This window comes from Neodiprion virginianus, chromosome 2, assembly GCF_021901495.1.
Source record: "Neodiprion virginianus isolate iyNeoVirg1 chromosome 2, iyNeoVirg1.1, whole genome shotgun sequence".
Taxonomy (NCBI): domain Eukaryota; kingdom Metazoa; phylum Arthropoda; class Insecta; order Hymenoptera; family Diprionidae; genus Neodiprion; species Neodiprion virginianus.
Window position 1 is genome coordinate 42,628,043 of NC_060878.1, and position 23,763 is coordinate 42,651,805.

The window sequence follows — 23,763 nt, forward strand, 5'->3', positions numbered from 1 at the left end:
CTTAGGTTTACCTAATTGTGAAATTGTTGAACATTTGCTTCGGCGAGTTTTATTTCGAAGGTGCGAGTTATTGCAAATGACATTACAGTGATTTTTTTTTTTTTTTTAATCGAATTCGGATCTACCTTGGCAAATATTCGTGACGACTAGTGAATCGTCGCTACGCATGGTAACGAGAGCTGGTTTGTTACGTCCCGGCGCTGTAAGAATTTCGTCGTACTTTGAGCGAGAATATGTACATAATAGGTACTATTATAGCGTCTTGTGACCGCGTTTGGTGTTGCGAGCCATGCTCGTGTCCGTTCCGTTGTCGAGAGTAGGTTTCGGGATGACGCCAAGTGGAAAGACGAGCTGCAGAAGCTTCGCAGTTCTCCGGTGGTCAGTGTGACGTGATTAATTTTGTTAATTACGGGTTTCAAAGCTCATCGTGCTTCGGACCGCTGAATTCGTCGTGGGAGATGAAGCCGTTCTTGTCGCTATCCTCGTGCTGGAATATCTCCTCGACGAGTTTGTCGTGGTCGGCGAGCATTTTCTTTACTTCGTCGCTCTCACCGGCACTGCCCTGCTCCGCCTCAATCATTTGCTTCCTCAAATACTCGCTAACCTGAAACAATAGTGTCCAAAAAGGCATAGTCAGATATCTAGTCATCGGCTTTGGACAATCGTTTAAGCTAACATTGAGAATATAAGCGACTTGGTGACCAGCGAACTCTAAACAACTGGGGTGAAAAATGTCATGTAATGCAACCCCATTGAGGTGTACGATCACATGTGAGCAAGTTTCGATGAACAATAAGCTACTCGTCAAACCTAGGTTTTTGTAAGTCAAACATTATGCGTATAAAAAGTATTATTTTTGACACTCAGGCACGAAATATCTGATAAAAGATATACATAAAATACATTTTATATATATATAAAAATCCACCCGAGTAGTAAGAATTGACATGGAAATACGTGCCGTATAAAAGTTGGTGCCGTTAAAGAACCGTAATTTTTCTTCAATCTCTACTCATTACGAGGCACATCTATAACGAATTTTTTTGTTCAAAAAATACTTAAAGAAGAATATAGGTTCGCGAATGAGAAATAGGAGTGAACCCGGATTAAATTTTTTGTTTCAAATGTGAATGTAATAACGGTAGAATTTCGTACTGTCATTTTTGGTGGTTGTGCAGACTCACTTTAGTTGGTCCAAAGCTACATTACTCAAGTCGAGTGAAACTGTCGTTCGAATAAAAGAAATAAATAAAAAAACTAAAAAGAATATGTGAAGTTTCTCCACCATGAGGTTAAATAATTGCATATAAATATAATAGCCAACACCGTAGTCCCCAAAATAATGGGAAATGATCTTGCCATTGTTCTCACCTCCTCGCGGGACAGTTGGTTGTCTTTGTTGGCATCGATTTCTTTGAAGACATTAGTCGTTGGCGGTGAATCGCTGATGTCGATCAACTCAACGTCAAATAATAGCACCGCACCTGGAGTGAAAATGAAAAAAAATAACGATATCAGATACCCCGTTTGATTCGCTACGCTGTTTCAATAAGGTTTTACATTGATTATCCATCATCTTTGATCCTTGGTGCCAGTCAGTTATCTATAGTGATTTGCGCAATTTGAACCAAGTGCTCGATAGGAATTCGGTCCGCGCAGAGTAACTTTCGGCTCCAAAGTTATAATATACGATCGTTTTGGATAATTGCCGGAAATTGTAGTCTCGCGTGTACCAAATAGATGCCAAGCGATTAATTCCCCAAGCTATACATGACAATGAACAAATCGCACGAAGATATCGTTGACAATGTACATGAGGTCTATTCGCGTAGGCAAACGCCGGTAAATTATAATGGTTACTAATTGCCCGTAGAAATAAACGTTATTGGTACTTTGGGAAGCTACTCGAAGATACGTTCTGACAATGTGGTCTATAATTCAAATTCGATCACCGCGTCTTTCGCGATCATCACCGATGTAGTCGATAAGAATCAGCATCGTACGAAATTCACCGCTCTAGGCAGATAATCGCCTGCATACCAAAAGTGAATGCACTTATATTGTCAATGTTTATTCGAAACTTGAATTATTTAGCTGAATTACGGACACTTGAGCACGTTCGTATAGTGCGTTTTAGGCCGAGTTAGATGACACGTGCTTAAAAACCTGGGCAATACGAGAAAAAAAAAAAAAAATTGGAGAATGCTCACCTCCAGGGATAACGTTTCCAGCTCCTTGGTCACCGTATCCCATGTCTGGCGGGATCGTCAGTTTCCTCTTTTCGCCGACGCACATATTCTCGAGTCCTTGATCCCAGCCTTTGATCACCTGGCCAACGCCTAGCTGGAAGGTGAAGGGTTGGTCCCTGTCCAAGCTGAAACAAAAAAAAAAAGAGAGCGCCTCGCGTTAGAAAAATACGTCAAGTTCGTCAAACAATTTTTCATTGAAATATCTATCCGTTTACCATAACAACAGGTGTGACTGGTATAAAAATTGATCAATCTTAAATATTTGGCATGTATGCTTGAGGCGCCGGATTCCGACAAGCTGTCAAATGTATTGTAGGTGCGTCTTTAAAAAATGTACGTAAAATATTGCAGCGAGATGATTTTGCCGTTACGCCGCGGGTTACCGCATGTGGACCTCGGAGCACATTTCACGCCAAGTGAAATTCCGACTGGCAAATTAAAACCTTGCCTGCAGACCACGACCCTCTCTAAAGATCAGCGTTACGTTAATTCAGTCCTGGAGCTCTGACAACGTTGAAGCGGTAGGTACTCGAATTAGCCGTTTGCAAGCCTCGTCGATTCGTCGTCGGTTCAGAGTAGGGCGTCGAGAGCGATCCTTGGCGCGTCGGATGTAACCTCATCCAGTATCGTTTGACGGCCGGAGTCTCAGGCGGCGCAGGGTCGAGACGAACGCCTATACTTAACGTACATACAGTATGCATGCGCGCGTACATGTGCCGACGACATGGTACCGTGTACTTGCCAGAGACCGAAACGGATGTATGCACTCGGAAGTATTTCACTTCGGGAGGGTTGAATTAATTGTTATTGCAGCACCGCGCCTCACGATGCCTGGCTAAATGCATTGTGTTGACAGGTGCGTGCTGACAGAAAATCACACGCACCGAATATCACGAGAAGAAAATTGTCTACGAGCGAATCAATTTCAACCCAATTTAAGATGGGGTAAAAGTATTTACCAGCTCTATCGTTGTTACTTTCCCAGTTTGTGAAAATGTTTAATTTTTTTTCTACGTGTGGCTCAAGAAATTGCGATAAAAATTAAAAATGCATTTTCCATGCCGAATAGGCGGGGAGCACGAATAAACATTCGTTTAGATATCTGGTTAAGATTGAAAACAGCCGCAAGATTGTGAATCGTGAACTCCTCGAGTTTCGAGTGAGCGAATCGGCGGCTATGGCTGCAGGGTCCGCGCAGCCTTTGATCGTGTCACGTATTCTTGTCCTGTCTGCATACAATTCCCTATCGCCCACTACCAAGCCTTGAAAGCAAAGCATACAGGCGTCATCCCCTTTTACGAGGAGGAAAGTCAATATTGGGAACGAGGAGCAGGGTCACGATGTGGACACCCAAGTCTCTTATACTTTGTTTCTTGGCGACGAGTCACAGGACACGTGTCTCGCAGGTTTCGAAAATGGAACGGATGAACCGCGTGTGTAAGCTGACACAGAGCGAAGTATAAAGGATTCGCTACGGCGGCTGATGTATTTACACGACTGGCCTAACATTTTACTGTAAATGTTATATCATTCGATAGGAAAGTCGCTGGAACAATAATAGGTAATTTTAGTTATCCGGTGAAAAGCTTTAGTTGTTTGAATTAGGTGAAAATCGCGCGAAGAATATGATCCTCGAGATGATTCTTAAATCGACTTATCGTTAGATCCACCATCTAACTGGCCTCCTTGGCCGAGGATATTCCATATCGATTATTGCGTATCAATGCGATTTGTTGCGATGCAAGTGACAAGACAAAGTGCAAGCAGGAAACCTTTCTGGAGCCTTCGATAGTAAACTAATTATCGGGTTATTGCGTACGAAGTAGCCTCTCGGGCACTATTCGTTCGCCTGCTATGGCAGTATCAATTAAGATGCGATACCGTGGTACGGTAACGCTATTCAATTATTCAATCAACGGGGTGTTTTATGGCTACCCGGAGATTCTTAAGTTGGGTCTTTCCAGCTATTGGTCTAGAGTTCATGTTTACTTAAAACACTCCGTCGTCCGCGTTTCGAAAAGAGTGCCAGAGCTCGTGCGGCTATGGTCTTGTCTCGTTTCTCAGTAATATTTACCACCCACCGTGTAGCATTTTACCAACGACGACCGGAAATTATTTCACGGCTCGATCGAGTGGCAGAACGCGTTTTCAGGTTTTATCTTTTCCTTCTTTCCCAGGAGGCAAAGACAATTGCTGCGGGACAAGTCTCGCGGGGGTGTAAAAAATTAAAAACTGACTTCACCGGAGTAGAATCTACAGGGGTACGACGCTGTATAGGTATCCGTATATTTTGCATGTATATTCATGTACGCGGGTGTCGGCCCGACTCCGTACTTATGTACGTGTCTTTATATGTATATACATACAATATACATAAATATACACGGGGAAAGGCTGCGCCGGACTCCCTGGAATGGGATTTAGGGCAGGCGGGGGATACGGCGATGGTGGAAGAGATGCTGGTTCCTACAAAGACGGCAGGGGTGGGCGGGTGAAACTTTTGTGTCATAGGGAGGTTTTAAATATTCAAGAGATACCGGTGGGAGAAGGTTGAATATAGCCGGGCGCTGATGTGGGTCCTGGACTTGTATTTGTCCCGCGGGAAAACGGTGGTAGGCTGTCCTTGCAATGGTTAGAAGAACTTTCATACTTTAGCCAGCTAAGATCGCAATTCTGGCATACAAGAGGATCAAACCCTCGCTTCGATCTTCAATCCCCGTCGCAAGAACGAACTTTTTGCTCGCTCGCCTCGCCTCGCCTTCTAGACGATTTCGCAAAAGGTGGTGTTTGCGTGATACTTGCGCTCGATCGTAGCCTGAGGCAGGCCTCGTTATATTCGATCTAATTTTTTTTCTCTCCAAGCCAAATATAGTCGACCCAAATTTCCAGTCTCGTTTGGCCTGAGTACACGGCTACCGAAATTGAAACAAATCTTCGTGGAATTTCGTTAGTAATCGTACAGCAAGAAGCAACATCGACCTTGTACGTTTCATCACACCTCCTCCTATACGATGTAGGGACAACGTGTTATGTCGCAATTCCTCGTTCGCAGGAACAACTTTGAACCAATCCGCCTTCGCCACGGGCTTGACGAGACGAATTACCTTATCTCTTGCGAACGAGTCAATAATGTTTCGGTAAACCTGGTGCGGGAGAGTGAGGTTTTTTGTAGTGTTATCGTTGTGCCCGACGATAAAAAGTTTTCTCACTTCGGTCTTATCAATTGGCAATTACACGCTGAACAACGTTCTCGATGCCAGTGCCTTTTATTCTTCGAAACGTTTGAGAAGGGGTCTTCCACGTACTTCCGTGCAGGGCCTTGGAGTTTCCCAATAAACATTGCTGGTAAATAAATCGTAAGAAATTCGTCGAAAAATAACGTTGTATATAGTTGAATAATCGTTCAGCACATACGTTTTTTCTCGTGAAAAATGTCCGCCCTGATATAGGTTTTTTCGACTGCGCTCATCAACGTTTTCTGTTAGTGATTATGATCCGGATATTCCACGGTTGAAGTAAACGTCGAAATTACGGTTTTCGGAAACGTAATGAAACAAGTATGAAAGAACGCAATTTAAATGTTAACGTAGACGTTTAATATATACCTGTTATAGCCACCATTTTTCGTGGTTCAAACACGTTTAATAAGCGTGTTCATTGGAAAATTTTTTTTATAATAATACACGTACTTAATGTGTGTTGATTTAACGTAAAAACGATATCCGTAAACAATTATTATACGTTTAATTGAATACACTTCATCGAATATCACGCGGTTCCGATAAACGTGTAACAACCAACTTGAGAATATGTTTTCGGTATAATTTTTCATGTACTATATTAATACACAAGCTGTTAAAAGCTTCTTGTATGGTCAATATGGACTTATCTCAGGGGTTAGATGATACAGCAACGCTCACATTCTTAGCTATTTCAGTAATGGTACATTGCACCAATTAAATGATATTAATTATTTTACATCCACACCTATGTATTCTTATGAGAAATACAGGACAACTAAATGAGATAAAGCACACACCTTTGCGAAACATGATATATATTTATTATAAGGTACTTTCATCCAAGGCAACAATGACAATAGTTACATTGCACACGTATCGAAATATCCGCTTTAACAATGTATCCGAAACATAACAGTAGTTTTTTATATACCAGTTTGTCTGTATCGTTGATGCGGACATTTTATTATGCCAACGATGTAACTGTGTGAATGTTGACTGGGATGTATAAATAAACATACAGTCTTTTACATATACGCATACCTCAATTGTACAGATATACTCACAAGAGTATAGAAGTATAGCAAATAGTAAAATTAAGTAAACATGAACAAACAAAAACTTATATCCGATACAAGAGGTTTGATAACAAATAAAACATGAAACAAAATAATCATACAATGATTATACCCTAACGAGGAAAATTGTTAACTTTCATCTCGGGACTAGGTAAAAAATCACAATCCTGACAAAGTAAAATAATAAAAAGTATTGGCACATTATTTCAAAAAAGAACACAGACGCTATAGAAAGCGTTGTCTAGGTACGCAGTACGCATAAGTTTTAATTATTATTCGACCGCAGCTGGAGCATTCACTTCCTTGATATCACTGCTAATCCGTCAAATACCTGAAAATACATAGTATTTAACACCTGTATTCTAGGTAGAATAATCTTTATGTGCCATTTCAACGTTCTCTCAACGTGTCTTGACAGGTCTATTATATATCATTTCAACCACTGTGTGTTTATTGGGAAAAGATGCAGCCACTAAATGATCGTTCATTCGTACATGATACGTATGTGTTAGCGATCTATTTCACTGGATAACCTTATAAAAGAAAAACGATGCCTGCACAAGTAAGAATGAAGCTAACAATAAATATCTGCGGCTTCTATTTGCAATCAGTATATATTCCATACCATAGACATGCTTCTTATAGCATTATCTACAAGCAATTCTATTGTGCCTACATCCTTTCGGCGACGTTCAAAAGCAAGTACGACGCAATCACAAAGTATTTGTTTCTTCTTTTTATTGTCAGGTTATTTACGCCTGTATTGTCATTTTCGTCTGTATTGAATCATCGTGATAAATTTTTCCAAATAGAAAATACATTTGTACTTACCAGCTTATGAAGGCTCACATAAACACGGACGTGCACTGACCTCGGAAGTTGGTCAAATTAGACTGATTCACTGATCGCGTGAGCTGAGAGCCTTCGCGAACGGTGGTGGGGGGGGCATTCTGGCGCGTCGTCCTCGGCTCTCAGCGTGCAGGAACCGTACGAGTTACAACACGCTGACCTAGCGAGCCAATCAGAGGCAGAAGAAGAGGCGCGAGTATTTCACGCTAGGACATTCTCGATTCTTCGCGACCGCTTGTCGTTTGATACATGCGCTCATTATACGTATATGTAACATCCATGGTACACGAGCTTCATCTACGGCCACTCGCTTTCCTAGCACAGGTTATTCCAATATATACATTATGGTATAGGAAAACGTATGTTTTACAATTAATAAAGACGCCGCGAAGGGATGCACTTATATGCTCAACTACGTAATTTCTTGGTGACCTTTGTAAAAAAATCTGTTCATCGATTTTTCAACTTTTTTTCCTATGTTGGGGAATTAACAATAACACAAGGAAAAGAATTTGAAAAAATGGAGGTAACATATTGTTCTACTTTACAATATTACGTAGAATAAAATTATCACTTCTAGTGTTATGTCACCTGAATTTTTTCATATTTTTGATGATACTTACTAGTTTATCGAATGAAAAAAAAGATTGGAAATCGAATGACCAGTTGTTTACAAAATTTAAGGTAATCAGAAAAACGTGCTGAGGAGGATAACAAAACGTTGAATTTTAGTCACTGCTAACATGAGAAAAACTTGAATATAATGATTATAGTTCCAAATTCAAACATCGCAATATGTAAGTAAATGATGTAAAAGTTGATTCCTGCCCTCACTATGTTGAAAAGGGTAGTATTCTTGGATATGAAGGTCAGAAAGGTACGAAACAAATCTTGTTTACGTTTCGGCCCGAGTAGGTATATAATTCTGTGTATCGATATGACAAGTCTATGTACGACGTAATTTTCACGTATTACATGTGATCAGTAGATCAAAAGTGTATTGACTTAATTATTAAACAATTAATGAGAACATATTGGCAAGGTATGGTAACTATACGAAACGTTAAACTTGTGTTACTGGTGAAGGAATAAAATATGTATATTAGCTGTTCATGAGACTAGAAATATAATGGATTTTACCACACGTTTATACTACGGATCTCGCTTACCACAATAAAACGTTGATGATGGAACGCAGAAATTTTGTATTTTAATACCTACAAATATACCGATTTTTAACGAATTTAAATTGACAATTGAGCTAGTAAACAAAACGTTGATTATTAGTCTAGAAACCGTTGTTTAAATGTTGTAGAAAAGCAGTGAATGAAACGTTAAACTTGTGTTACCGGTGAAGGAATAAAACATGTATATTAACTGTTCATAAGACTAGAAATATAAACGGTTTTACCACACGTTTATACTACGAATCTCGCTTACCACAACAAAACGTTGACGATGAAACGTAGAAAATTTGTATTTTAATATCTATAAATATACCGGTTTTTAACGAATTTAAATTAGCAATTGAACAAGTAAACAAAACGTTGATTATTAGTCTAGAAACCGTTGTTTAAATGTACGTGTAATGAAAATCGTATAATATTTGTGGAGAGACAACGATTAATATTTTACTGAAAAATTACCGTATATCGAACACGGTAATATTTTCTACCTATACCATAATTATACGACCTTAACGTTTCTTCAACCACATTTTAACCGGCTCATGTTTACTGGGTTTGTTCGAGTTAATTCCAAAGAGGTGTGCAGTGATAGTGACACAGTCAGTGGTACAACCTTAGTGTATCGATAGTCAAGGGTCACCGGTATGTTCTGCAATTTCGTTCACACAGACTTTTGAGTAACAAGAACCATTTGAGCCTCAACTAAGATTTGGATTCGTTCTCGATAGCCACCAAGGTATGCGAAATATCTATGAAATTTATATTTGTATTTATAAAATTTTCCTATCTGAGAACGCGATTTCCACGTACATACCGGCGGTGTTCCATTTCATTTTAGTTCAGTTATTTTCAGTATCAAAGGTGATATGCATACTAATTTTTATAAATTGATAGGAGATAGAAGGGATTAGGATAGAAAAAGTTTTGCCTAGGAATGGCTCAACCCGTTCCCTACCGAACACAGAAAAAATTAACATATCAAAGAACTCCCCGTTATTTAAATTTATTCGCGGGAATACTTCGTACCCTGTGCGCACTTTTCGGCTGCCTAACCTCTTTACATAACTGTATCCGAATCCACATAAAGATACTGACATGTATATGTGTATGTAAATGTATCAATATCCGCATAATACAAAATTTTTGTACAAGCACGCCGAACGTGCACCGAGTAAGTGACTGCTCATTTTCCAGTGAATAGAATTTGGTATTTCTGCGGCACAGAATATTTTCTCAATGCTTTTTAGCAAGATTTTGCCCATTGAAAATGGGTTTGAACATTTCTACCAAAACTTTCTCGATTTTAAAAATTCTTCAGGCGGTAACATATTGACACCGTTTTATATTTAATTGCTGATTAATACAACCAGAGGTGGTTGATATCGGTTGATCTGTGTGATATGGCATAACTGAAAGTACCGCAGACATCGATATAAAATGACTATATAAACTGCATTAGTGATCCTACCCGAAGTTCACATTTTGCGCATCTATATTATTTCGCCTGTGGGCAGCTGACAACAAATTGAACGACGCCAAAGGGAAAATTCACCGTGCCGGTAGCGGTACCAGGCCATAGAGGAACAGGTAATGGCCACCGTAGGTCATTTGATGGTAAGGCTTGGCGGTTTACGTTCCGACCGTTAATTTATGTGCGGATTAGGTAATATGGCGGGTTAAAGAGGGTACCGACAGTCCGCAGGGGTTGAGGGAGCGAAGTGGCCAGGAGGAGAGTATCACAGGAAAGTACTTGACCGGCCTCAACATGACCGTTCCCGCAATTGGAATACCAGCGCGTTGTCAAATATTCTATAAATAAAACATCGAGTCCCCGTATCAGGGGCCAAGTATACATTTCCGTGCCTCGGAGAGCTGTTTTCCCTGTCCCGATGGAGTAATATCTTTCGGGTAATTCATATAAAAAACATGCTCCCCTTTCCAACCCATTCCGCGGATAGCCGCCCTTTTCATTGCGATACCGGGGCCCAGCAGTATCTTTCAGCTTTGTGCACGGCCTTCTCCACCCTACGCAAGTATTAGCGCCCGTACAATACCGAGGATCAGGACGGTAAAGAGTCGTGTACGTGGTCTAGCTTTCTCTCCTGCAGTTTTCGACGAGGAGTCCAACGTCCAAGTTTCACGCGAGAGGGCCGTTCAACGTGCCTCAATCTTATTGCGAACTTGGCTAAGAACCCGACCGCGGAACACTGGATAGCGCGTGGTATAGCGTACACGGCTCTTAGTCTTACAGACTTAGACTAATTAATTTATGGACTCTATCCTTATCTCCTGCAGCAGGAGTTTCTCCCGACATGCATGCGCATACATTCCTGCCTGTGCTTTCTCACGTGAACCGACACTACGAACCTCGGGATGGATGCTGCTTCCCTTTACGGTATACGTGCAATCCTGCACAAACGTATACACACCTATGCAGCGGCATAGATATCCGTGAATTTTGAACAAACCTTTAGCCATCGCTCGCCAGCCGTATTGCTACGTCGATCTTGTTTTTTACAATTTCGAACTTACCCAATTTTTTGCACAGCGTACCATACGCTCATCCTAATATCTGCGCTAGGATTTGATTAATAATACGTAAACAAAGCTAACAGTAGTTCTCAGACTTGCGGCACTAATTTGCATTAAGTAATTAGTGATTCGTCAGGGTATAAGTGAAGACTGAATGCGAAATCACAATTTACTTTTGTCAAATTGCGTAATGTCGTATTTTTGCGAGTACACTATGCTAGTCTACGGAATCGTCCCGATCTGCTCATTTATGGTGAAGTTTTCCTAAATCATGTCATCCGAGGACATGAGGATCATTTTATAACGGCAACTTCGAAGTTCTGAATCCACGAGTCTGTTAAATTAATTCGATCGTTTTTCCTGTAACCTTGCATGGGGAAATTATATTGTTAAGAAGATGCCCGGATTACATGTACAGTTAGTACTTTGACCGCAAAACTGTTCCACGGTTGGGATCACACCGAGTCAGCAGCCTATTTCGCAAACTGTAAAGTTTTGTACTATTCATGAGCCAAGAAATAGAGACCTTCCAGGGTTAGAATAGATGCTTACTTTACGCCAAGTGTACGAACCAGCTGAAAACTGGAATGGGTGAGTGTACGCGAAAAATTACCGGGTTGATTCTCGTCTTTCTTTGATATTGCCAACTATTGTTAATGAAAAGTCAAAAGACTGTAATGAAACTGCTTAAAGGAGGTTCTGCAGGTGAGAGAAGATGACGCCTCGACCAGAACGTGGGGCACCATGCCGCCTCGCCCGGATTTCCCAAGTGAGGCGTATGTTACGCTACAAGCCAGCATGAAATATTCAGCGCTATCTGGTCGGAGCGCTGGTGCTCAGAACCCCTTTCCCTCCTCTGCCCATACGACCTGCACCGCCTCTGTAGCCTGTGCACATTATTTCATAATATAAGGTATATTTGCACGGCGAGCGACCGCATGGAAGCCACTTCTTCCGGATCACGAGATCGACTTTCAAATTTCCACCATCCGTAAATGTCGTTGTTTCGGTTTTAAAGGAGAACTGACGTATGCTGATTTGAAAGGACGCAGATAGGAGTGTCGATTTGTTATGAAAGAAATTCATTTTCCCCCGTACAAGATTATGGAATCTGAATAGAATCTCACATCCAGATTCTTCAGCTACTCGTTTCAGTACCGTAGCTATTTCTGCAAACCGGAAAGATGGAATTGGCAATTGCGATAGACGGTATACGAGTAAAAGATGAAGTTGGGACGGTGAAACCTTTGAATAATTATGAACAACGGGATGAGTTCTATTTTACTTCCGGTTTCCCTATTTCCTTTTTCAGCCTATTATGGATACATGTATAATGAAAGAGCAGAGAGACCGCCATTAGTATGATTACATATTGAGGTGCGGTTGTTGGGAGAATTAACGTCGACCCAAACCGTTATTTTTACTAACTATTATGCGCTGTCTTCCATTCATGATCTAATTCAGTTAGTTGCCCACCGAATTAATAACTTTCGTGAAAGCTGAACGTTGACGAGATAGTGAGAAAATTCGATATACGTTTTGTATGTTGCCTGAGGTAAATATGCAAAATGTAATTTTCTACCGAATACGAACATTGACTCAGCCTAGTACCGAGATTTCAATCAGTATAGTATCGAGATGCGTGAGGCATAAGCGAAATTTGCAAAAAGCTGTGACGAGAACTTAGTTGACTACTGTTTATATTACACTGAAGAGCAACAAGTGTCGACGTCAACAGCTACGAAAGCTTCACTATCTGGTCAGTCAGCAGCTATCTTTAAAATCGTGAGGCTTGCGCCAGTTGCAAGTATGAGAAACATAATTCGAAGATTCATTAGAATCCAAGCAGGCTTTTCAACGAACTGGAGTCTGAATACGGCCCAACACTCGATAACGTTGGAATAGTTGGGGGATAGTGGCCAGGCGTACCTACACTGGCTCATTCAATTCGGTAGCCTTGGACAGAGTTTTAACTCGTGCGATCAAAGGATCGCAAAGCAGCCAGAGAGGTATTAACGGACTAAATAACGCCTGTAATTAATTCAAAGTGCTGGTCGGGTGGATTTGAAAATCAAGTAGTAAATAACGTCTTGCCACGTGGTGATTATTGTTCTTCGAATTCGTTGATGATTCATTGATGAAGTTGAGAATAATAATTCAGAACGTCTGCAATATGTTTTCTAATTCTCGTCTCAACGACGCCATCTCCTACTTTGCTATAACCATTACCCCCGCTGTCGCCACAGCCCGCACGCACGCCGTGTCGAGTAGATTACTAATTTTAATTAATATCTGTTCGTAACAGAGGTACAAAGTTCGTTCGTAATTGGCTTCCGAGTACTTGCATTCAACAGTGACGGCTAAATTATATTTTATAAAACAATGATACGATGTACTTTATTTGAAAGATATGCGAACTATATCGCGAGAGATCGGAAGGACAACTGGGGATTTACAAAAAATCGAGAGAATACAGAGTTGATATACATAGAAGATTTTGAGCAAGTCGCCAATACGTGAAACATACAGCTAATATGTTTTGAGTAGCGACACGGGCAAGCGGTAAGATTTGAGGTTTGAGGTAAAGACGGACAGGTAAATATTACACGCGAGTATGAGTACGTATGTGAGGACGATTCTAAATAGCAAAAGAAGTAAGAGGGCGATGATTAGGAGACAATACTTTGTTGAACACGACTTCGCTACCATGCCGAAACAGTGTATCTTAGTTTTCGATGCTCTACAGATATACGAACTAGATCGAAATCGGATGGGAATAATTAGAAATGCCGTTAAGCACGAAGATCGTTCGTTTTTCAGGAATTCTGATTGCTCGCCGCGAGGTTCAGAAAGATGAGACAATAGTGATATAATTATCCGGGCTAAGGAGTGTTGACGGGAAGCAAAAGGTTTGTTAGTGACGTGCTGTCCGAGCCAGAAAGTTACGCTTGATTAAATTCAATTTCTGTACGCGAGCCTGATACAAATGACGTTCGATCGACGAGGACGACATGCACTTCGCCATATCGTTGTAAATTTAATAAGAAAAAATAAGGTTACATGTTGGCAATCGGATTACTTAACGGGATCGTGTCAAGACATACTAAAGACTCATGATTTTCATAATCCTCGGATTAATGTCGCGACCTTCGGCAACCTTCGGCAAAATCCAGAGGAAAACCTTCGCAAGTTTTGATATTGTGTACAACGCTGACTAACAATTTGTTGCAACCGCAGAAAGCTGTGATTGAATCCTTGTAGGCTGTCTTACTGGCTTTACTTCATTTCAAATTAGAGAAATGGTGCACGGGTTAACGAATGCTAGCCAAAGTTGGATGACTTTGTTGGTCAAAGCCAGCTGGAGATAAACAGTAAAATTCAACAGCGGTAACGTAATCTGTTGGCTTCTTGGAGCTTTAGCATTCGAGGGTTGAATTGAATCGCATTGACATCTACCCTCACGAAAAAAACCCTCAACTTTGGCGTAAATTCGTACCCTCAATTTTTTTCATGTAGGAGTTTAGCATTACGTATGAGTTGGGGGTACGAATTTACACCCAAGTTGGATTTTTTCCCTGAGGGTACACTCATTGACGTATCACGCGACTCGTTATTGCATCCTTCGGAAACGAGAACCTTTTTCTATTAGCTTTCACCGAATAGCTTCGAGCTGTTGTTATTTGGTATCACGTTGAATAGGCATCCGACGATGAATTATGATGGTTCCCGTGATTGATGGTCTCGGTACCACGGTATTTTCAATGACTCCTTTTCTCTGTCCACTTCCCGCCCCCTTCTCCGTGCGACACGCACCCTAACTGGAAGTACGAGCCATCTTCTAAATTTTTGAAGACGAACATCTTTTAGGTACTGTATTTATGCCGATATGTTTGCATGGAAAAGTAGAGTGGGCAGAGTCCTTTTCAATCCAGCCGTCAGGTGCCTCTTCTTTTCATAAAGGTTAGACAAAATGTTGCCACGACTACTTGGTGACAGTTTCCACCTCAGCTGAAGTTAACTAAGTACTGGGAGTTTTAAACAAAACTGAAAAGATCATTTCAATTGGCTCAGTGCTATAAATGAAATTCAAATTGGCAGCCCTCGAATTATATTTCTTGTGGTGTACATATTGCGCCATCGCCGTTCAACCATTGGATCAATCTAGCAAAATAGGTACATCAATACCTATGTGGATATCTACTTCGTGTGAAGGCCTTCTCTCTTCTCGAAAATCATGTTTCATTTCAATTTTTCCCTTTCAGCATTTCGTATCTGCCTCGGGATATCAATCGAAAGCCATCAGACCGTTCACAAATCAATTTATCAAAAGGTCCTGACTGTTACTTTCTTCTGGTACCATTGTAGCAAGTGTCCACCCTGGCAAAGTAGATCGATGCGCATTGAGCTTCTACGCATATTTATACTCTAACTGAGTGTTACCCATCTAACGACGACGATACTTATTAAGTTTTAGGTGAAATTCTAATTGTACTGTTGTGGTGTGGGTTACAATATAATGAAATGCTAATGAAAAGTTCGGTGGCTCCTCAAAGAATAGCATATCCTGGACTATGCTGCTCTACAGGCTTGCTTTCAGCCCAGGACAAGAATCGGGCCCAAACGAAATTTCAGGATACGGCAGTTGTTTTCTCTTAATCGAAGCTACCGCTCAAAAACGATGACGGTCCAAGTATAAATATCCAACCACGATTATCCTAACCTCAAGGGATACTGAAGCGTGTCAACGTCAATCTCTCCGAAGGTTCAGGATTGTATATCGGAAAGACAGAGTCATGGTCGTTGAAGATAATTTGGTAGTTCCGGTGCATAACTCGGCATCGCAGGTATACTTGCACGTGGCCGTGGGCAATACTTCCGTGCGTTACTCAACTATCGTTGCCTTTTGGAATACAGATGAAGTGGACCAACCCACTCAAACCATGGAAACGTGTAAGGTGAAAGCTGTAGGAATGCGGATGCAGGGGGGAACAGCCTAGTTTTGCCGTTGGAAGCGGTATACGACCTAGATGCCTCGTGACTACGGAAGGCCCCAATTCCGCGGTCTCAGAGCTCAGCTAACCACAGCATTTGCGCATACGTGCCTATGTATTCTCTAGATGATCGGTGAATACAAAAAATTATCTCCTGAGTAAGAAATCCGGCTGATTTCACTGGTTGATTTACTCTTAAGATTTAATCAATATCGTACAGCGATGATGTAGAAGAAGATTTGAAAGTAAAGGCCCAACACCCGCGCCTTAAATCGTGGCTCCATATGGCGTACTGTTAGATAAAGTACATTTTATACCACACAGGAGTGAACCTAGCTAATCTTGTCACGCTGGTGAACTTGATTCTGTCTTCATATCATCCGCGCAAAAGAATATGCTGAATACCGTACAGAAAAGAAAAAGATGCGGCAGGTCAACGCAGCTACTACGTATACAAAGCTTCTCCCAAGGCATCAACGGTTCACTTCGAATCATCAAGTCGAGGACTGACATATATCGAGAGCATACTCTAAGGGAAAATAATCCTGGAGTCCTGCTGAGTTCGCTCTCGCGGGATACTCTTGCCGAAGCCGTGTTTGAGATGTGGTGAATAAACGGAGTCTCGCCTACTTAGGAGCTCATTCTATATAAGAAACATCGACTTCTGTACATCGAATTAAAGAAAGGATTTTCTCAAATGCATTTGATCGGATTTATACCAGGAAGTTATAAATGGTGGATGCTAATATAATGTGGATCATTATTCTATTGTGACTTTGATTCGTAAACACTGAGCTGTTTTGATGCGGATTCTGGTATTAGATATTTTAAACGTGTTCTGTATAAGTTACATGAACATTAGAAAACACCACCAAAATGAAGTACACAACAAGTTAATGTATTGGATTCAAGGTGAGTGTCCATAAATTAGGTAATGGTCAGCCTTACAATTGAATTTTGCTACGTGGTCTCGATAGTGTTTTACTTATTTTCGCTTCTCACTGGAAAAACATCGTTCTGGCCCGCTGCTTTGGCAACTTATTACTCTACAATTTATATCTTTGTAAGAAATAGTTGGCGCGATCGAAATAGAACATGCACGGTTATAGATTTATATAAATAGGTTTCATCGATCCGTTTTCAGTTATCGGATAATTACTTGTACTATAACACGTGAGTAGGAACGGTTTCGAGTGCTTCTAATTAAGAGTCTCCATGTAGGCAGGCAGGAAACACAGTCGGTTGAGTAACCCATTTTTGTCCCGCGGGAAAAACAACATCTACCATCCATCTCTGTAAACATGGATCCCCCCTAGCGGTTGCCTCCGGCGTGCAGCCACGAACACCTCGAATGGCATTCCGCTTCACCAGCGCTAATGAAATCCAGTCACATTAGTCGGCAAAGGCTCAATAGCTGAAACCGTTCTACTACTCTTTCACTTTTCAAAGGTGAAACTTTCTTTGCTGTTTATAGATAGATATAATGAGTTGGTATCAATGACACACGTTCGACTGGGACACTGGAATTATGGCCAGTGTGCTAATTCGATAGTAACCGATCGAAATTTCGAGATCGAGATTCGATCGAAATAAATTGTATCTGTGATAGGTTTGAATGAATTGATCAATGCCGATGCAAGCCAATGCTTATAAAGACAGTGCTGTAAGAGAAAACTGATCCAAAAGGTGCAGGATGATGACCTTCCACGGTGAGATGAAAAGACATGAAAACCCCTCTATACGCACTTGCATGTATCGTGGTTGTACAAACGTACCCATACAGAGAGATCGATGGTATTGCGTATAATCCGGCCGGAGCCTCACAACCCGGAGTTAGGCGATGTAATTCAAATTTCAATTAACAGACTTTGCACCAAGGAATGGTCAGTGGTGGTGTCGTCCGACCGATAAGCGTGGTTACTTCCCCTACCTCTAGTCACGGTACCTTCGCTGCTGGCTACGCTATTTCTATCCTCCCCTAACACCCTCTTCCGTGACAACTACGATAACGCTATCGACTCCCTTCCATGCGTATAGACATAGTCCTTGTTCAGTTAAGCGTTGATTATTTGAAATCGCACCTTATCGCCGTTACTTTCTATCCTTTCTCTTTTCTATTCCGAGGTCTATCTGCTCGTCTCGAATCTAGCCTCACAACCCATAACACCCCTGGCTTAAAAACGAACGAACGTATTTATTTATAATTTTTTTTCAACAATCGACAGTCTCTTTTTTATTTTTTTAACTTTCGACGATACGTGGGCAGCCCCAATGTAGATGTCGATCAATATCAGCCTGCCGAATCCAAGTGTATTTATAAGTGCCTGGTGTATTTTCACTGTCATTGAATTCCACTTAATGAAAGTTCGAATGCCCATGAGAGTTCAAGAATAGGTATAGATTGCGAAGCATTACTTAATAAGAAATTTATAACTGTGTATTAAATAGAAATCCACGCCGTCTTTGAGAACAGGAATTTGAAGAAATCTCATTTGCGATTTACTGACTTGAAGCATGAATTTCTGACAAGAAATTTCTGCAAGCCCCACGATCGTTTAGAATCCGTTTTGTGTAGTACGTCGACGTGGGACACTTTCATTGTTCTTTCTTCTTAAGCGACACAAGATACCGGAAAGCGGTAGTCACTTTCTTCAATTTCGACAGTCTTTCCTGTGGTGAGGACGGAAACTGGAATAACGAAACCTTGTCTCCTTAGTTGGTGGAAGGTTTTTTTTTTATCCAAATCAAACTTATATTTGGAATTCTTTCGCAAACTGGGTGCTCTGGTTCATTGCGTCTGCTTGTTGCACAGATAGGTATGTAGCTAACACTCGCACTGTTGGTTGTCACACGATTCGATGAGAGGCATTGATGCCCGGTCATGACACAAACGACATTTGGAAAGTAGCGTCAATGTCTAACTTTAAGTTAAAAAATGTTTTTAGATGCAATATTTGTTTAGCCGACGAGTCTTTTCAACGAAATTATACATGTAGCTGCCTCCCCTCCCATCGCTACCCCTTCCCGCCCCGTCGTAATGAAAAATCTCTCTTTTCTCTTTTCTCATTTTGATTAGCTATTGCTCTGTTACACTTCTTTCACATGCTGTTTTATCATGCCCAATTACTTTCTAATGTTAACTGGTATATTTTAGAAATTACACCGCGAACTTACATTGTACGTAAATCTATTTTCAGAGGTAGGCTGTTTTTTTCACATGCTCGGAATCTTACTCTGCAAGGTAAGTTGTACACGTACAGTTTACATTCGTCAACCCGATACAATTGTCTTGTGCAAAAACACCAAACACTCGCCAAAATATTCATTTGGTTGGATATTCACAGGACAATCGACAGATATTTGAAAGTTTCGTTCATATCAAGATGGCAACAAGTGTGGTGAGTTTAATTATAAAACCCTGACGATGAATCTGAAATACAGGCAATGCCGGTGATCATGGCAATACGTTATTTATTCTTCTTCAGTTTTCTTGATTTTCTCAACGGATGTTGTTATGATTTGTTCACAGTGACAGATGTATCGGTGAACGTCACATTCTATGAAATTGGATCATAATTAGCAAATACGTACAGATTGATTCTGAAACGAAAGTGGTGTCTGGAGTAATCTTAATTAGGTTAATATTGCAATACAAAATGGTGGCACTTCTAGGCGCTGGTTGTTACTCGTTTCTATTGTGAAGCCAACGTAAATCAGTACCCTAGACACCACTTCCGTTCCAGTATCAATTCACACATGTGTAGGCACAACTCTCTGCGGCTCTTTGTATACTCTAAGTAATAGAAAATCTTGATCCTCAGAACTAGCGAATTCACAAATTGAAAGGCGGCCACGCAGATTTATCGCAATTTATGCGTCAACTGGCAAAAAGAGAAAATAGCGCAACGGCTGACTATATTTTCAATTGTACCGTGTGTGTCTAACCGTTTCGGGAGAACAGTTTGCACGAGGGGAAAGCTGGCAGCCGGATACTTGGAGGTTTCCGCGTAGGGCGATGACCGACATTGACATCTTCTCCCGTTTATTACATTTTATGCATATTTTCGCAGGTTGTTTCTAACATAGGATCTAACGATAAGCATTAATCGTTTGGACAAGATAATTTATTCTCCAATTATCATTGACTCTGTTCAATCAAAGAGTACAAATTAGCGAACCCCAAGACACCAAACGTTTATCTTACTTTTCAACTTACTCGTCTGTCCGAGCAATGAAATCGACTATCTCCTCTACTTCGACCAGAATAATCTATTTCCAAGGCCGCTAGCGTTTGTGTCCGATACAACCGGATACGTTACTTTTTGTTACCACTCCAATTATCGGGTGTGCTTGAGCTTTTGTTTTGAATATTGGTTACCTTCAAGAGAGTTTTGAGCGCACTTTTTCGACAACGTTTTCCCGCAGATATCACCATGTTATAAGTATAGGTGAAAATCCTTCAACACATTGTTCTTGTAAATTGGCCAAAATACTTCAATGATAGTTCCGCAAGTCAACTTTTGCAACGTCTTCACTGCAATATATTTTCTGATGTTCCATCCAACTTCTATAACCCCAAGCTAACCTTAATCCGTCAACTTTCTAAGTGAACTAGAATCTATTTCTACAATTTATCAAGCTCAGTGGTCTACTGAATATAGCTTGGTACCAATATAATTCAATCAACCCTGATTGCCCGTAAGATTTAGTAAATAATTAGTAATTCGTCTCAGACTCGAGATAATTTTTACGTATCAGTGAACAACTTGCCCGTATACTCTTGCGAACGCAAAATAAATATGACCCAGATATTTCATCGACACCATACGATCAACTGAGGAGATTTGAGACTAGTATTATCATTGTGTGATGTAGCATTCTTTATCGGTTAGCGAACGACGCTACCGATAAGGCCGCAGAGAGTAAAGTTACTCGTACAGTATGTCGAGTTAGTAAATTTAACTAATTGTAAGGAAAGGGCTTATATCCTTTACTACTATTGTACCGAAAATCAGAACAGCTGTAGTTGTGGCATGTGGCTATGACTCTAAAATTTATTGGACGCATTGCAATGATTTACTAATGATCTATCACGGCGAAGAATAAATTTCTAAATGCTTTTACTTGGAATAAATCATCGCTTTTGAGTGTTGATCCATATTGCAACAAAGTCAGAGGTTCCGATCTTTCAACCCACTAGTAGGTAGGCTATTTTCTGTATGCTTATCACTGCCAGAGAAGATTGATTTTAACTATGTACCGCTTAGTCGGCTTCTATTATTCGCATAAACTCCATCAGACCAGAGCTGGAATCGAGAAATCAAGGCAATCAACATTTGACTGGTTATTACGAAAATCGCAAGCAATTAGATTCGTAGCGTGCATAACTCATGCGAATATTGTCCATTGGTACTAGCGTCAAGACATATTTCTAATTTGCAAGTGTGATGGATATTAACTATTATAGCCACCTGCAACAGTATTTAGCACAGTTTTTTCAGCATACCAGTTAATCGCATCAATCTGGAAGTTGACTTTGATAAAACGACTGGGAAACGCTTTACGTTCCTGGGGCCATTCTCTTGAAAAATGCCGAGTGGAAAAGAGGAATTCCATCGAGTCTCAGTAAACGAAAGACGAATCTAAGATTGAGGTCCGTCGCGAGAAATTGAAATGACTGACCTTGAATCAAACTTGGTACCATCCTTGAGCGTTCCGGTGTAGTGCATCGTCAGCTGGTCTCCTTTTTTCGACTTGACGGTGCAGACTTCTGGCACGTATACCGTATCCACTTTGAAGGCATCAGGCGCGGCTTCCACCGAGAAGGTGGAAAAATACGCGAGCACGCAACACGTCGCCAAGGCGAGTATCAGGGACGTCGAACAGGTCATGTCTGTACGATGTCGGGCGCTGATGGCAACTGAGCTGCAAGCGAAGCGCTTCGTCGCGCTAGGCCACGTCGTGCGGCGTCAAGCGGCGTCGAGGAGCGTCGGAGGGGGCGTCTGCCGTCGGCAGCGGGGCAGGGGGGCGGTGGAGGGCTGATGGGTGAGGGGGAGGAATAGGAGGGTGGGGCAGGAAGGAGGGGGCTGGGGGGGGGGGGGGAGAACCGGCGGCGGAGGAAGTGGCGTGGCCGACCGAGCGACCGGCTGCCACATTGCGCCGTTTCATTGGTTCTCTCTCAGTCAACGTAGCACCTTACGCATTACGTGTACGCGCCTACGTAGCTCTGTAAATTCACTCTGGTCCTCTCCTGTTCGTTTTCTTGATTTTGATTCCAATGATGTCATCGCGCTTGAACGCCAGCTTGGTATGGATTTTTGATTGATTTGGTCGTTTTGGAAGGGTTCTATCATTGCCGAACAGTCTCATTGACGGTCGCTTCTTTAAAATTTTCAACGGCGAGCTCAAGCAAACCTAATACAACATCAAATAGTCTGACAGTTCATTGATTCGACTATAATTTGGGCCGATTATCGATAACTTTTGTCCGACTCTCTGTCAGCACTAATCGCGCCGAATCCGCTCTACATTAATGGATTGAAACTTCAAGTTGCGTGTCAATTGTCAAATGGCAAAAAGGGTGCATTTTTTATAGACTCCAAAATGGTAATCACCTTCCGCATCGTCTTAGAGTTTCACCGATGATTGCTGATTGCAGAGGTCAATGTATACGATTCAGCTTGCAGTAAAATAGAGATACAATAATCTATGGGTACACGGTTAAAGCCGCCGTGATGGGTTCAGGTTCTTGGTTCGCCAGCAGATTAGCCGGAGTGACGAGTCACACTTATAATCGTATTCAAACTCCGTAAAATAACACCATTACGAAAACGAGTCGATCGACAGGCGCATAAACCTTAAATGAACAAATGATGAAAAGAACGACTTGAAGGTGATCAGTAATCATTCGTACAGATTTCCGAGATGGCTCGAGAAATCGACAGCTGAAATTTTTCGCTCTTATGATTCATTACTTGTTCGGTACGTCAACTACATCGAATGACACGGTAGTACGTTGGACTCGTTGAATACTCCAGTGATTAGCACGGATAAAATTAAAGCAGCTGTGACAGCCCATGTAATCGTAGAGAGTAGGATACTCTTCAGAATATCAAGTGGGTATCTGCACAGCTTCCGTCAATTCTTATTCTGCTTTACTTTACCTTTTCTGTAGTTGCATAGCTAACACGCAGAGATCAAGCTCTCATAGACTTTCCAAGTCACTTCCAGATTCTTTGAAATGAACACGGTATTTTTTTGTCCCCGCATCACATGTGTAGAAAGGCGTTTTTTCGAGTGGGGTCTAACATAAATTATATTTGGTATATTTACAAGCATATGTAATATGCGAGTGATGTATCTTTCGATAGATTGGTGCACTATCCAGCATGGCTTTTACAAGCTGCCATTGCAATTTTAGATAACTCGTGCGAAACCCGAATCATAATGCAAAGTAGAGCAGCGAAGGGACAATATCTACGTGATATGTAGAGCCTCTAACGATTCAGGCCCAATATGCATCATCTGTGTCACTTGACTCAAGTTCCGCCAATTAGCCGAAGAGACCGTTATTAAAGCAACGGGATAGCAGGCTGTATGAATTTCGTACCAATTTCGTCGAAGAACGGTGACGATAA

General features: G+C 41.2%; 1 protein-coding gene and 1 long non-coding RNA gene across 3 annotated transcripts; both read right to left on the reverse strand.

The window, feature by feature from the left end:
* Positions 1 to 250: 250 nt before the first annotated feature.
* LOC124299062 (FK506-binding protein 2) lies at positions 251 to 22,063 on the reverse strand. Of its 2 annotated transcripts, none has more exons than XM_046751943.1 (4): positions 21,809 to 22,063; positions 2,211 to 2,374; positions 1,360 to 1,484; positions 251 to 604 (listed from the first exon to the last, which is right to left on the reverse strand). In XM_046751943.1, exons 1-4 carry the CDS (start codon positions 22,015 to 22,017, stop codon positions 416 to 418), a joined length of 687 nt encoding a protein of 228 aa, XP_046607899.1. In that variant the 5' UTR covers positions 22,018 to 22,063; the 3' UTR covers positions 251 to 415. The 2 variants fall into 2 exon arrangements, with proteins under 2 accessions (XP_046607899.1, XP_046607900.1); XM_046751944.1 differs by having other exon boundaries at positions 1,372 to 1,484; positions 21,809 to 22,062.
* LOC124299064 (uncharacterized) lies at positions 6,290 to 7,498 on the reverse strand. The gene is made up of 2 exons (XR_006906936.1): positions 7,399 to 7,498; positions 6,290 to 6,898 (listed from the first exon to the last, which is right to left on the reverse strand). It is a non-coding gene; the product is annotated as an uncharacterized LOC124299064 (long non-coding RNA).
* Positions 22,064 to 23,763: the final 1,700 nt, after the last annotated feature.

Bases quoted from the DNA above. Each gene is read 5' to 3' on its own strand.
- LOC124299062 (XM_046751943.1), bottom strand. From the start codon at position 22,017: ATGACCTGTTCGACGTCCCTGATACTCGCCTTGGCGACGTGTTGCGTG. The intron at 1,485-2,210 runs GTGAGCATTCTC...TTTTCACTCCAG, and splicing joins TGGAAACGTTATCCCTGGAG to GTGCGGTGCTATTATTTGAC. The intron at 605-1,359 runs GCAAGATCATTT...CTATTGTTTCAG, and splicing joins GCGAGGAGGTGAGAACAATG to GTTAGCGAGTATTTGAGGAA.